The following is a 12,488-nucleotide window of genomic DNA, read 5'->3' as shown; positions in this document are numbered from 1 at the left end:
GAGCATCCTGTACTATGGATTTAGGGCCAAGAAGGGACTTGCTCTCATCACTTCCCCACGCTGACTGGACCCTAGTTCCTTAGCCCCAACCTGACGCAGGAGAGCCACAGCAGGTGGAGGAGCTGGTGGATACTGGGGGACGGTCACAGGTTCTGCCACAAGACTGCTGACAAAAATTATGCAAAATCAGAATTATCTTGAATGGCCTTTTCAATAATTGCAAAGTACAGAATGGGAACCATTCTCACTCCTCACTGGTGACTATTATGCTGTCTCTTAATAACGCAAAACAGTTTTTCTGTGTGCACATTAAACAGCTGAAACCTCTGACCTCATTTGGGCCCAGAAGCTGTGAAAAATGTGTGAACATTAGAACCACACTCCACAGGCAGGGGGCTCGTGCTCTACAGCGTCTGGGGAATGACTGTCTATTGCACCTTCTCCCTTGGCAAACTCCCTGCAGGGTGACCCTCGCCAAGGGCAATGGATGCTGGATTGCCTGTGCCATGGGGCCGCCCCTGCTCTCTATGGTAGAGCGAACTCCCAGGACTGTCGTGATACTATGGGGAAGGCCAGATCCATGGGCAAATGAGCAGAATAAAGGGTTGGAGATGTAGAGATGTCTATTTGGAAAATAGAGAAAGAATAAAGGAACTGCAGCTGAACTCCTTATGGAGGGAACAAACATCCAGAAAAATTTCACAATGCAGGTGGATAAGGCTGAAGATAAGATGATGCTCGTAGGTTGGTCCCATAAGTGGAGGGCAGTTCAGCCCACAGGAGCAAGTCACAGAGGGATTCAGGGGGCTGTTGATGATATTCTGTTGGCCCAGAAGTTTGGTTGACAGGCTGCAGAAGATCAGATGTAGAAAGACTATCAATTTGAACATCTTTGTTCTCTGTGATGCCTCAGAAGGAATTCCAGGCTGAATCTCCAGACTGTGTTCACCAATAACCCCAACTTCCACCCTGCCCAAACTATCATGCCAAACCTTGAAATTGAAATAGAGTGAGAGACATGGAGAAAGTTGGAGCTGGAAAGAGGATTAGGAATTATGTTGATCAGTATTTTCTAAACTTCAATGATACGCTGATCTATGCCGTCTCTCTATATCACCCTGGCCCTAAGCCAGAAATCTTCCTCCTTCCTTCTAGCCATATACTTGTTAATTAATGTTGGAACTAATGGCCATATTCACCGATGCCATTTTCCATTAATAGGAGGTAAGGATCAGAGATGGTGCATAATTTGCCCACAATCACAGGGCTGGTGATAAACCTGGGTTCCAATTCCAGGGGTCTGGCTCCAGCGTCCACCCGAGGACTTCCCAGTGACCATGTCCCTCATCTGCTTCTTCTTCCAGGAACTCATCACTGCCTGGTATATCGGCTTCCTGACACTCATCTTGTCTTCATTTCTTGTCTACCTGGTGGAGAAAGATGTGCCAGAGGTGGGCGCACACGGAGAGGAGATGAAGGAGGAGTTCGAGACCTACGCAGATGCCCTTTGGTGGGGCTTGGTGAGTCACTCACTTGAAGGCCGACCCTGTGGGGATTGACTGTTAACAGGCAGAGAAAGAATGTGGCATGGAATGCTCAGTTGGGTGACTGCTTCATGCAGTCAGAGGTAGAGTCTTCTATCGCTGACTCTGATGACAGGAGTCTCCCTCCCACCAGGGCATGCACTTGGGATAGACTTTTCCCTGGTGGTTGTTAGAAGTCAGAGCTTAGTATTATATGGTTGCTTTTAGGAGTCTTATCTTATTAGTCATAGGCTGTGCACTAGCCAAGTCACACATGTGCAAACAAACCCACTGGTGGGTAATATATATGTGTACACAGACCTGTGTGTGCTCATCCCCATACTGCGGAATGCCTAGTACTAACGGTAGCATTTACTGAAGGCTCACTTTGCTCTGGCAGGGGTATCTATGGTGGCAGATAATCATGAAAATTATGCATGGGTCTTTTTTGCTCCTCAGCTTTCGTTAGTGTTTGTGTATTTAATGTGTGGCCCAAAGCAACTCTTAAATAAGCATTCACAGCCAGCCTCAGGGCATGGTTGGACATCCCTGTGAGTCTCACTCCAAAAACTTTTCATTTATTAACCTACTTTAAACTCAAACAACTTCTATTATTAGCCTCTTTTGAAAAATGGGGAAATCATAGCATGAAGAGGTTAATTAACTAATCAAAGGCCTCTCAGCCAGTAAGGTTGAGTTCAGATTTGATTTCATTCAAGCTCCAGAGACTACACTGTTAATCGCTATAATATTCCGCCTCCAATACGCACACCCATGTGCACAAATACATGTGTACTGATAACATAAACATGTAAACACATGCAGAAATAGACTGCACAGACCAGAACCCAGACACATGCACAGACATTTGACATGCACACACATATTCACGAAATGTACAGATATACTCAGAAGCACACAGATTCATAAACATGGCTATTTATGGAATCACACATTTGTAAATACATACATTAATGCACATATGTGTGTTTGTAATTATTAAAATGTTTGTTGACCTATTGACTACAGGTAGGAAATTAAAACAAGTCTCAAGGCTCCCATCTAAGTTACTTGATGCTCCATGTCTTTTCTCCCATCAAAATCTTGTTCCAAATGGGAGCATTAGCCAAGCTGACACAGAGGTTACAGGTCGGGTGCCCCATGTCTGAAGTCTTCTCCTTTCAGATCACACTGGCCACCATTGGCTATGGAGACAAGACCCCCAAAACTTGGGAAGGCCGTCTGATTGCTGCCACCTTTTCCTTAATTGGCGTCTCATTTTTTGCCCTTCCAGCGGTAAGTACTTTCAATTTGTGACATCCCCAGTGTGACATGTAGGATCCTCACCATCTGGCCCCAGATTAACTCCTCAGCTTCGTCTTCCATCATCTGATACCCTAAATTCCAAGCCCTGTCACTCACTAGCCATTTCCTTAATCTCAGGGGTGTTGCCTCTCTGCCATGGTCTGTCCTGCTCTCCTTTGCCAGGACTAACCCTTCCAAGCAGCACCTCTCTCAAGGCACAGTTTCAGTGCTGCCTTTAGTAGGCTTAGTTAGTTGCCTCCTCCAGATATAACTCTGTAAAAACATTTCTAGCCCTGTGCTGGGATCGCACGTTTCCAAATCTGCCTCTCTGAGGACTGTGAGGGTGGGGTGATTTTTTTTCATTCGTGCATTCCCAGCATCTTGCCCAGGGCAGGGACTCCATATATGTGAGCTCCTTTACCTTGTCTGATCCCTTGTGTAATAAATACATTTCCCTCAAGAATGTCTTGGAATGTAATGGAATACCTTCCCCCAAAGCCCAATGTCAGAAATATAACAATAAAAGTAGATTGCGTGTACTGAACTTACTGTGTGACCAAATCATGCCAAATGTCTTACCTGCATCACCTCGTTTAATCTTCATGACAACAATATGAGTTTGGTGTTGTATTTTTACCTCCATTTTTCAGATGAGAAAACCAAGCTTTACTTAGGTTAGTAAATTTTCTGTAGTCACAAGGCTATTGGATTGTAGAGTCATGAATCCTAAGTCTGCTGGTTTTAAGACCCTGCTCTTAATCATGAAGCTTGAAAAAGCTTTCTTAAATAACAGCCCCTCTGCCACCCTCTTCATCTCCCATTCTTGTGTTGGTGAAGCTCTTTTTCTGTTGGCAGTTCCAGCTTGTCTTTTCTTTTCTAAGAAAAGAAATGGGCATATGACCTCTTTGGACCTTAGTTTTCTTAACATGGAAATAGGCAAAGGGGATGGAGGTGCTTCCCCGTCTCCAAGATCTCCTTCAGCTTGAAAAGTACGTGCTTCCACCCACTTAATCCACATGCAAGTTTGACCTGGGAATCAAAACATATCGCAGTTCTGGGAAGTGTGGCTATAGAAAAGTCTTGAGTAACAGTCCATGCAGCTAAAATAGTTTTTAAATGTAACTAACATTTACTGGCTATCTATAGACCTTACTAAGCAGTTCCTATACATATGTCACATTTTTCTTAACAAAATTATGAGGTGGGTACTATTATCCATCTCCCTGTGGAAGAAACTGAGATTGCAACTCAGCTAACAGGCTTGCCCCAGGTGGAAAGTGGCAGAGTCAGGATTGGAATCCAGGCCTTGGGAACTCCAAGGCTTGTCCCATTTACCCAAGCTCTTTACTGTCTCCAAGAGGAGGAAGGGGTCCTCACCCCTTTGTCCTTTTTGTGGGATGCTGTCTCTACAGGGCTTTGGAATGCTACTGAGTCCCATTACATCTGCTACCCCCGGGGTGCACTCTGACTGCCTGCCTGCTTCTCCCTGCAGGGCATCCTGGGGTCGGGGCTGGCACTCAAGGTGCAGGAGCAGCACCGTCAGAAGCACTTTGAGAAAAGGAGGAAGCCAGCTGCTGAGCTCATTCAGGTCTGTCTGCCTGGGAATGAACTGGAATGGGACTCAGATCTGGGGGCGGGGTGCAGTGCACACGCATACGCCCAGGCAGGAGCAGGCTTGCTTGCACATGCTTGCTTGTGGATGGTTATGGGCATTTCCTTGAATATCTATGTGGCTGGTTTCACCATGCCCTGATGGTGGCAATCCTATCCCTCTCTCATTCAAGTTCTAAGCTAAGAAGAAAACAGTCACAGGACTCAGGGATCACACCATCAGCTTGCTTACTGATAACATTGGAGTAGAGAATTAGGCTCTGACCTCAGAGGCACTAGGCTCCTTTTTGCTGCCACTTCCCACTCCAGGCTTGACCTCTGGACCCACAAGGAAAGGTCAGCCCCAAGTTTGAGGTTTTAGCCAGTCATCTACAAGGACAGCTGGCTTCTTCACATCTGCCATGGGTAGAAAGTCCAGAAGCCAAGATAGAAACAGACACCCTGTGTATGTGAAGTGCTGAGTCACTTCACTGCTTGCCCTGCCCAGTAGACACCATGGACCAGGGGCTGCTGTGCACCTGCCAGTTCTCCACCTCCATCCCTCACCCTTCATGGGGTAGGGGCTATGGAGAGCCATGAGAGGTGGTGAAAAGGCAGAAAGACTTCCTCTCCCCCTTCAGAGGGAGTTCCTGCTTCATGATGTTATGAGCCCTTGGGAATGGAGAGCACAGTGAATAGGAGAGTGGAGTGTTCATTCTAACTGCAGCTGCCTGAGTGCTCGGCCACTCGTGAGTTCCTATCCAGTAGTGGGTAGTGTCCTGTGGGTCGACACAGTATAGTACATGACGTATTCTACATATTGTAGTTTCTAGTTTGGTACCAGTCTCCAAAAATCTGCCCCCATCATATACCCAAACCCCAAATCATCAGAGCATCCCAAAGATTCCAGGATAATAGTGTTAAGACCTCATTGCAGGCTCTCTCTTGCACCCAGAAATGGTATAAAAGACTGTTTTCCTATCTGACTTAGAAGTCTCAAGAAGTCTTCTAGAAGGAGTCGTCCCTGTTTCTATCAAGGATTTTATAGCCACTCCACTCCCATTCATATTTCTACTCCCCACTCACTACACCACCTATTACAGTCTGGCCATAAAGTTCGTGTGCAGATTAAAATAGACAACTAGGATAGTCAAGGAATTTTTTCTGTAGTTCCAGGATAGTCAAGGAACATTGTCTTCCCAAAGGAACTACAAAAAGTTTCTTGAAATGTTGGCTTGGGCGGTGCCTGTGGCTCAAGGAGTAGGGCGCCAGTCCCATATGCCAGAGGTGGAGGGTTCAAACCTAGCCCTGGCCAAAACCAAAAAAAAAAAAAAAAAATGGCAAAATGTTGGCTTAATGCACATTCAAATTCTTAGACATCAAGGGCTTAGTGGCAGGTGGTACCAGGTCACTCCTGCCCTTCTTTTTTCTCCTCAGGCTGCCTGGAGGTATTATGCCACCAACCCCAACCGGATTGACCTGGTGGCAACATGGAGGTTTTATGAATCAGTCGTCTCTTTTCCATTCTTCAGGCAAGTGGCAACTCATCTGAATGCTCAAGGCATGACTGCCCATCCATCCTATGGGCTGTATTTGTGTGTGTGGCTTCATGGTTTCCTAAAGGACACCCACCCTTCAGGGCAGAAGTTCCCAGCCCAGGCTGTACATGAGAATTATCTGAGAGCTTAAAAATCTCAATGCCCAGGCCACATGTCAGATTAATTGAATCAGAATTTCTAGGGCTGGGGCCTGGACATCAATGTTTTGTGAAGCTCCCTGGGTGATTTCCAGTGTGCAGCCAGGGGTTACCAGCATGGAGTGGCTGATGAGGAGAGGCCTTGTCAATGTACGAGCAGGATCTGTGGGCTGAGGAAGCAGGGAACCCAGATAATAGGCCACTCTAGCAATTCCAGGCGCTGCTCTCACCTGGCACCAGCAGACCACTCTGTAGTGTGGGAAAGGGAAGGTGAATGGAGGTAGCAGGAGTCATCCTCAGGCTTTCCAGAGATGCTTTTTTGTGTTCTCAGGTGTGGGAGACAGAATTGAAGGGCTCAGGGAAAAACAAGAACTTTTTTCCTTGGAAAGAAGTAGGGAAAGGGAGAGGGAGATGCACCTTAGATGTCGGTATGTTCCAGGGACCCAAGTTCATAGCTGGTTTAATCCTGACAGGAACCCTATGAGATAAGTCAGAGGTTCTCAAATGTCAAGGTACATTAGATTCAATGGGGTGATTGTGAAAATGCAGATCTGGAAAACACAGATCCGGCACCCACCTTCAGCAATCCTGATACAGGTGGGTAGTAAAAGCATCTAGAATAGGAGTCCCGGGTTGAGTTTGACACTCGGGCCAGCAGTCCCCACCAGCAGACAGGCTGAAGTCTGTATTCCCTCTGAGCCAGGCTCAGAAACTTTGGACATTTTGACCAATGTTAGCCACTTCTAGAGGCCTCCAAACCCTTGATCTTTTCACTATGTGGGCTTCGAAAATAGAAGGTTTGCGATATGGTGGCCCTGAGCTCAGATTGGTGAGGTTGTGGGTAGGATGCTAGACTCCCAGAGCTATTGGCTTGGAAGAAAAAGTACATGAACAGTTAGCCTCATATGGGGCTGGGACTTGCTCCAGAGCAGGTTCAGTGGACCACAATATGCCCCAGTAATAAGTGGAAGGCTCCTCTAAGCCACCCCCCCAGCTTCTTACACACTCATTATTGTGCCTGCAATCAGGCTTTGAACTCTCCCTCAATTTGTCTTTTCACCTCCATCACCACATCATGGTAAAGATTTCAGGAAATAAAGGATATTTGGGTTCTACTGACTCATTTTCCTGCATCAAATCTTCCATCAGGTGACCACATCAAAGAGAAGAATGTCCAAAGCCTGACTGTAATCTCCAGGCCCTCTAGGTTCAGGTCTCCACCCACATCCCCTGCTCCCATCCCATCATGTTCACTCCTAAAGAGATGTGAATGGCTGTGCTTCTTTCTGTTCTATTCTTTCTACTGAATAGAATTTCTATTTCTACTGATGTTGTATGAGCTGAGCACTGGGGCAGACCATGGAGGGCCAGTGACATGTGACTTGCGAAGAAGTCTAACTGGTCAGCCAGAGAATTACATGAACAGACTGTATTCCAGGAAGGTCACAGGAGCAAGTGTGGAGGGTGGATTGGGCAGGCTCAAGGGTCAGAACAAGGAGTCAGTTAGTAAATGCTTGCAAGGTTCAGAATAAGAGGAAATGAGAGCCCTAGACCATGGTGAAAGCAATAAGAAGGGAGACCGGAGGGTGAGCCTGAAAGAGAACAGACAAAGGGACTGAGAACCTGCAGAGGGCTGGGAAGAAGAGGGGAAAACATCTTCAATAAAGGAATGATACAGTTTGGGCTTATTCACTGTGTCTTCTTGTAGTTAGACTTACACACTCAGAAGATGACCTACATGTTTCTGTTTGGTTCTAAAATTCTATTACTGGTGCAGTTGTTGAGGCTTTTGGATGTCACAAAGCAGAGTCTCTTAGAACGGGCAGAAGACTTCCCCTTAGGAGAACACGGTGACCTTGAACCCAAAAGCAAGAACACTTTGGACGCAGAATCAAGATGTGTGCTATGTATCTCAAGGTCTTGGCAATGGACCCACTCTTTGGGGTGGTTTATTATAAATAAGGCCTTGTCCTAGCTGCTAGGGACTTGGAGGAATACGGCGCTCTGCAGACTGCGGCTGTGATGTGGGAACAATATGTAAATGAAGAGAGAACATTTCATTCTTCCTCTTTGTTTCTCAAGGATGAAAGTATAAAGTCAGTAGAGAAATTGACTTAGCAACCATTCTGAAGCAAGGCTGTCCCCCGGAAAGAGAAGGTCCCTGAATTCAACCCACTCTGTGTTAACGGTAGAGAAGCACCTGACAATGTGCTGGTGTCTCTCACCTGCCTTCTAAAGTTCTTTTTTTTTCCCTTTGGTATTTTGTGCCTTTTTTAAAAAATAACTTCATTGAGATACATATTTCATGACCTGTAAGAGGATTCCACATAGGATAAAAGGTACCCTTATAAAGAGGAAAATTCAGTGTTCCGAGTATGTTGACAAAGTAGACCATGGAACATCACTAGCTAATTCCAGAACAATTCACCATCCCAGAAAGAAACCCTGTGCTCATTAGCAGTTACTCCTGGTTCCTCTTTTCCTCCAGCTTCTGCAACCACAAATCGACTTTCTGTCTCTAGTCTCTCTATTCTGTAATAATATAATAGCAAAATCTTGTAATGTGTTGTCTTTTATGTATGGTTTCTTTCATTTCACGTAATGTTTTCAAGTTTCATCGATGTCAGAGTACATACTAGAACTCTTTATTCTTTTTTATGGCTGTAGAATATCCCTTTATGTACACCACATGTTTAAATTCATTAATCAGGTGATGGACATTTGAGTTGTTTCCACTTTTGGCTACTGTGAATGATGCAGCTATGAACATTCAGGCGCACATTATTGCGTGGACATGTGTGTTCAAGTGCCTTGGGTACCTGGCTATGAGTAGAACTGGCAAGTTTAGGTTTAACTCTTTGAGGAATGAGACTGTTTTCATAGCAGTTGGATCAGTGTACATTCCTACAGAAGGTATTGAAGGATGAAGTTGTTTAGCCCCCTTGCAACAGTCCTGCCATGTCAAAATTTCCAGCTCGGTGTAGGCCTTTGTTAATTTGCACAGATCTGTGTGTTTAGGGCTAGCTGCGATGGATGGTGGTGGTCTGTTTTTCTTCTTCTTTTTCTTTTTACTACCTACAATTATAGACTCATTTTTTTGAATTGCAAAGAAACTCAGAAAGTTTTGAGTCCAAACTCAATATTATAAGTGAAGAAACTGGGACCCCCCACCCTGAAAAGCTCAGGAATTTGCTCAAGCCCACACATCAAGTTGGGCACATCTGAGACCACACCCCGGTCTTCTGACCTGCTGACAGTAGATGCTTTGTAGAATTAGTATAAGTGAGTGGTAGGAGTCTGAGAAGGCGTGGAAGGATGCCAGGGTGGGATATGGTAGATTAAACAGCCTCGTATATAAGCAGGGATGAGGGCAGATGTTAAAAACCAGACATCGCTTTTCATCAACAAAAGAGCAGGCACACTGCCAGGTCTCCTAAAAGTGACAGTGCGGTTTTACCCAACTTCACATATTCTATAGCTGTACTGTCCAATATGGTTGCTGCTGGCCACATATGGGCTATTGACCATGTGACTATTACAAGTGCAACCAAGGAACTAGATTTTTAATTTTAATAACCATATATGACTAGGGGCTGACTACTGACAACATTGCTCTGGAATTGAGACATGTTAGGACTGAAACAGAGAGGAAGGTACTTAAGGCCATGAAGTAGAAGATCCTTGGCCAAGAAGAGCTAGTTCATGTGTATCCAGGACTTGTTTCTTTTATGACCAAGATTAGAATTATTGGAGTGCCTGGAAGTGGAGAAGGGACACTATATGCAGTGGTCATTTCATGTGGCCACATAGCTTTGGGTCTGCTTTCATGTACGCTACGTTATCTAAGCTTGGGGATGTCTTGGGAGGTAGGTAGACTAATGGATTAGGTAACTCCCTTCTTTGTAACCACATAATCAGAGCATCAGTGCAATAAATTAGCTTGCCTCATACCACTCAGTTAATAGATATTGGAACCAAGATGGGAACCCAGGTCTTATGCCAAAGCTCATGTTTTTCCCCCTGTTTCTCTTGGAAGAAAACATTATTTAGGGAGAAAATTGGAAAAGTAAAATGAGATGAGAGTTATTCGCGTAAGAATACCCCCTTCTGAAGATTGTTGCTGTGATGGCTAAATTGGGTAAATGGGTGACATTCATTGTCTAGTCCTCGGCCCTCAGCAGGTGTTCAGTCTGGGCTGGAGGAAGTGCTGATGCTACAGCACAGAAGGGATGGGGGGAGCAGGGAAGGAAGACCCTAAGCGCCCAGATTATCATCCTCAGAAACCACCATTAGCACCGTTCGATTTTTCCTTCATGGGCAGAGTCTAGTAGAGAAGGATGTTTGTGAGTGCAGTGGGGAGGGTCAGGTGGTGGGGAGAACAGTGGAGGGTGGGCTGTCACTGAGAGCGTGGGTCCTTCATCGACCTGCCCAAAGTAGGGGGTGGGTTGGGCATCACAGGGTATCAGTTTGGTGACTTGGTGGTGGGACCACAGGCAATCTCAGGAAAGTGAGTCAAGGTCCTCGGCTAGGAGGTGAGTAGGGAAACGTCTGATGATGATGATGAGGAGGAGGAGGAGGAGGCAGGAGGAGTCATCTGGAATGTGAGGAAGGGGTAGGCCGTGGTGCCTCTGATTCTCTAACCCTTCTCTCCGTGGTGACTTCTCCAGTCTTGCCTTCAGCTCCCTGCTCACTTTCCCTGCCCCCTCTTTTTGTAACTCTCCCTTTCTCTGGATTTGAAGACCTAGAGAATCCTAGAAAGTCACAGATTTTTCTGTACTCATGCTTTGAGACCAACTAACCTTTATTGCCCAAGAGCGGAAGCAGGCTCAGAGGATGCTGTGACCAGTGCAGGGCTCACTCTGGACATGAGAGTTCTTCACTCTCCAATGGGCCCTTTTGCTTCTCTGCTGTGATCCTCTCCTTCTCTGCCCACACACCTTGGTTTCTAGGAATGGCCAGTCATTCCTTCACCAATTAGTGGACATTCCCCATGGGCTGGAGTATAGGGTGCTCAGATTTTAGAGGGGAAATAAAACCCAGAGGCTCTGCCCTCAGGAGTTCATGGACCATACCTGGTCTAAGACGGTGTGACCTGAAGACAGGGTATGACCTCACCTGGGAAGGGATTGGCTCAGTGTAGACTCCAGGCCGATGTATGAGAACCCCAAGGAGAGGCCCCTCGAGGTAGAACTTAACAGACAAGTACCTGTTCCACTTCCTTCAAGCCCTGAGCAGTTAATTTAGCCTGTCTGTGCCTCAATTTTTTTCTTCAGGAAAATGGGATCATAATGGTACTTAACCTCATAGGATTATTATGAGGATTCAATGAATTAATCCATAAAAATGCTTAAACTGGTATTTCAGTAATAATTATTGCTCAGTAAATGTTAGCAGTGATGAGAGTGTCAACCATGATGGCGGTGGTGGTGACAGAGTTACATGGGGTGTGGCTGCTACATTAAGCCTTTCTTGGTTTCCTGGTCTGTCCCTACCCTTAAACAAATCCTCTGAGCCCAGCGCAAGGCCTGGGGCAGAGTCGGTGCTCAGCAATCCTTTCCTGGCTGAATGACGGGAGGGGAAGGGAAGGAAGGGGAACGTGCAGAGCCGCGGTCGCTGGGGCAGCCTGGAGTCTGGCTGGGGACCCTCCTTCCCTCATGGTTTCCCTCCACAGTCACCAACCTGTCCTAGAGCCCAGCTCTGCTTCGTCAACTTCAGAGGGAAGCTTTGGAGCGAAGGCTGGGAATTTATGCTTTATTTTTTCCCTTCCTCTTCTTACAGGAAAGAACAGCTGGAGGCAGCAGCCAGGTAGGTTTCTGCTTATGAGCCCCTTCTTCCCATCACTGTGTCGGGAAGAGGGTGTGTTTCTGTCTGGCACAGGGCGGCTGTGCTGGTCACAGGTCAGGACATGGGGACTTACTGTTGCTGCGGACTCCCACATTCCTCTGCCACTTTCATGCTGATTTACCCAAGGACACCTTAATAGGAATCAGAGCAGCAGCCACGTGTATTTGGTGTATCCTGAGGGCTAGGTTCTGTGCCAGGACTTCCAGCTACTCAGAGAGGTTGAGTCACTCCCTTTGGGTCACACAGCAACTACTGAGTGGCAAGACCAGAATTCGAAGTCAGGTATGAATATTACAAATGTGCTGTTTCCATGACATACTGCTTTGTTTTCTTGGGCTCACAGATGGCTCTTCAGAAAGTGAATGAGGCTGTTAATTCATGATTCCTAAAACTGCAGAGGTTTCCCAGTAAACCACATTTGCTGCAGGGCCCTGCCGAGACTGCAGAAGCTTCTGGGTTATGATCGTTTCTCTAACTGACCTCGTTTCCTCTTCTCCACTCAATGTCACAATGTAGGAGAAACTAGGGAC

At 46.2% G+C, this 12,488-nt stretch overlaps 1 protein-coding gene across 1 annotated transcript in view; it reads left to right on the top strand.

Moving 5' to 3' along the window:
* KCNQ3 (potassium voltage-gated channel subfamily Q member 3) overlaps positions 1-12,488 on the top strand; it is a 310,685-nt gene that overhangs the window by 267,016 nt on the left and 31,181 nt on the right. Inside the window, exons 5-9 of the mRNA XM_053558265.1 lie at positions 1,365-1,520; positions 2,709-2,819; positions 4,321-4,416; positions 5,856-5,950; positions 11,893-11,919. Coding sequence (XP_053414240.1) covers positions 1,365-1,520; positions 2,709-2,819; positions 4,321-4,416; positions 5,856-5,950; positions 11,893-11,919 — 485 coding nt within the window. The remainder of the gene's footprint in view (positions 1-1,364; positions 1,521-2,708; positions 2,820-4,320; positions 4,417-5,855; positions 5,951-11,892; positions 11,920-12,488) is intronic.

The sequence above is a fragment of the Nycticebus coucang genome, chromosome 13 (genome assembly GCF_027406575.1).
Source record: "Nycticebus coucang isolate mNycCou1 chromosome 13, mNycCou1.pri, whole genome shotgun sequence".
Lineage (NCBI taxonomy): Eukaryota > Metazoa > Chordata > Mammalia > Primates > Lorisidae > Nycticebus > Nycticebus coucang.
This window is presented reverse-complemented; position numbering and strand designations above follow the sequence as displayed.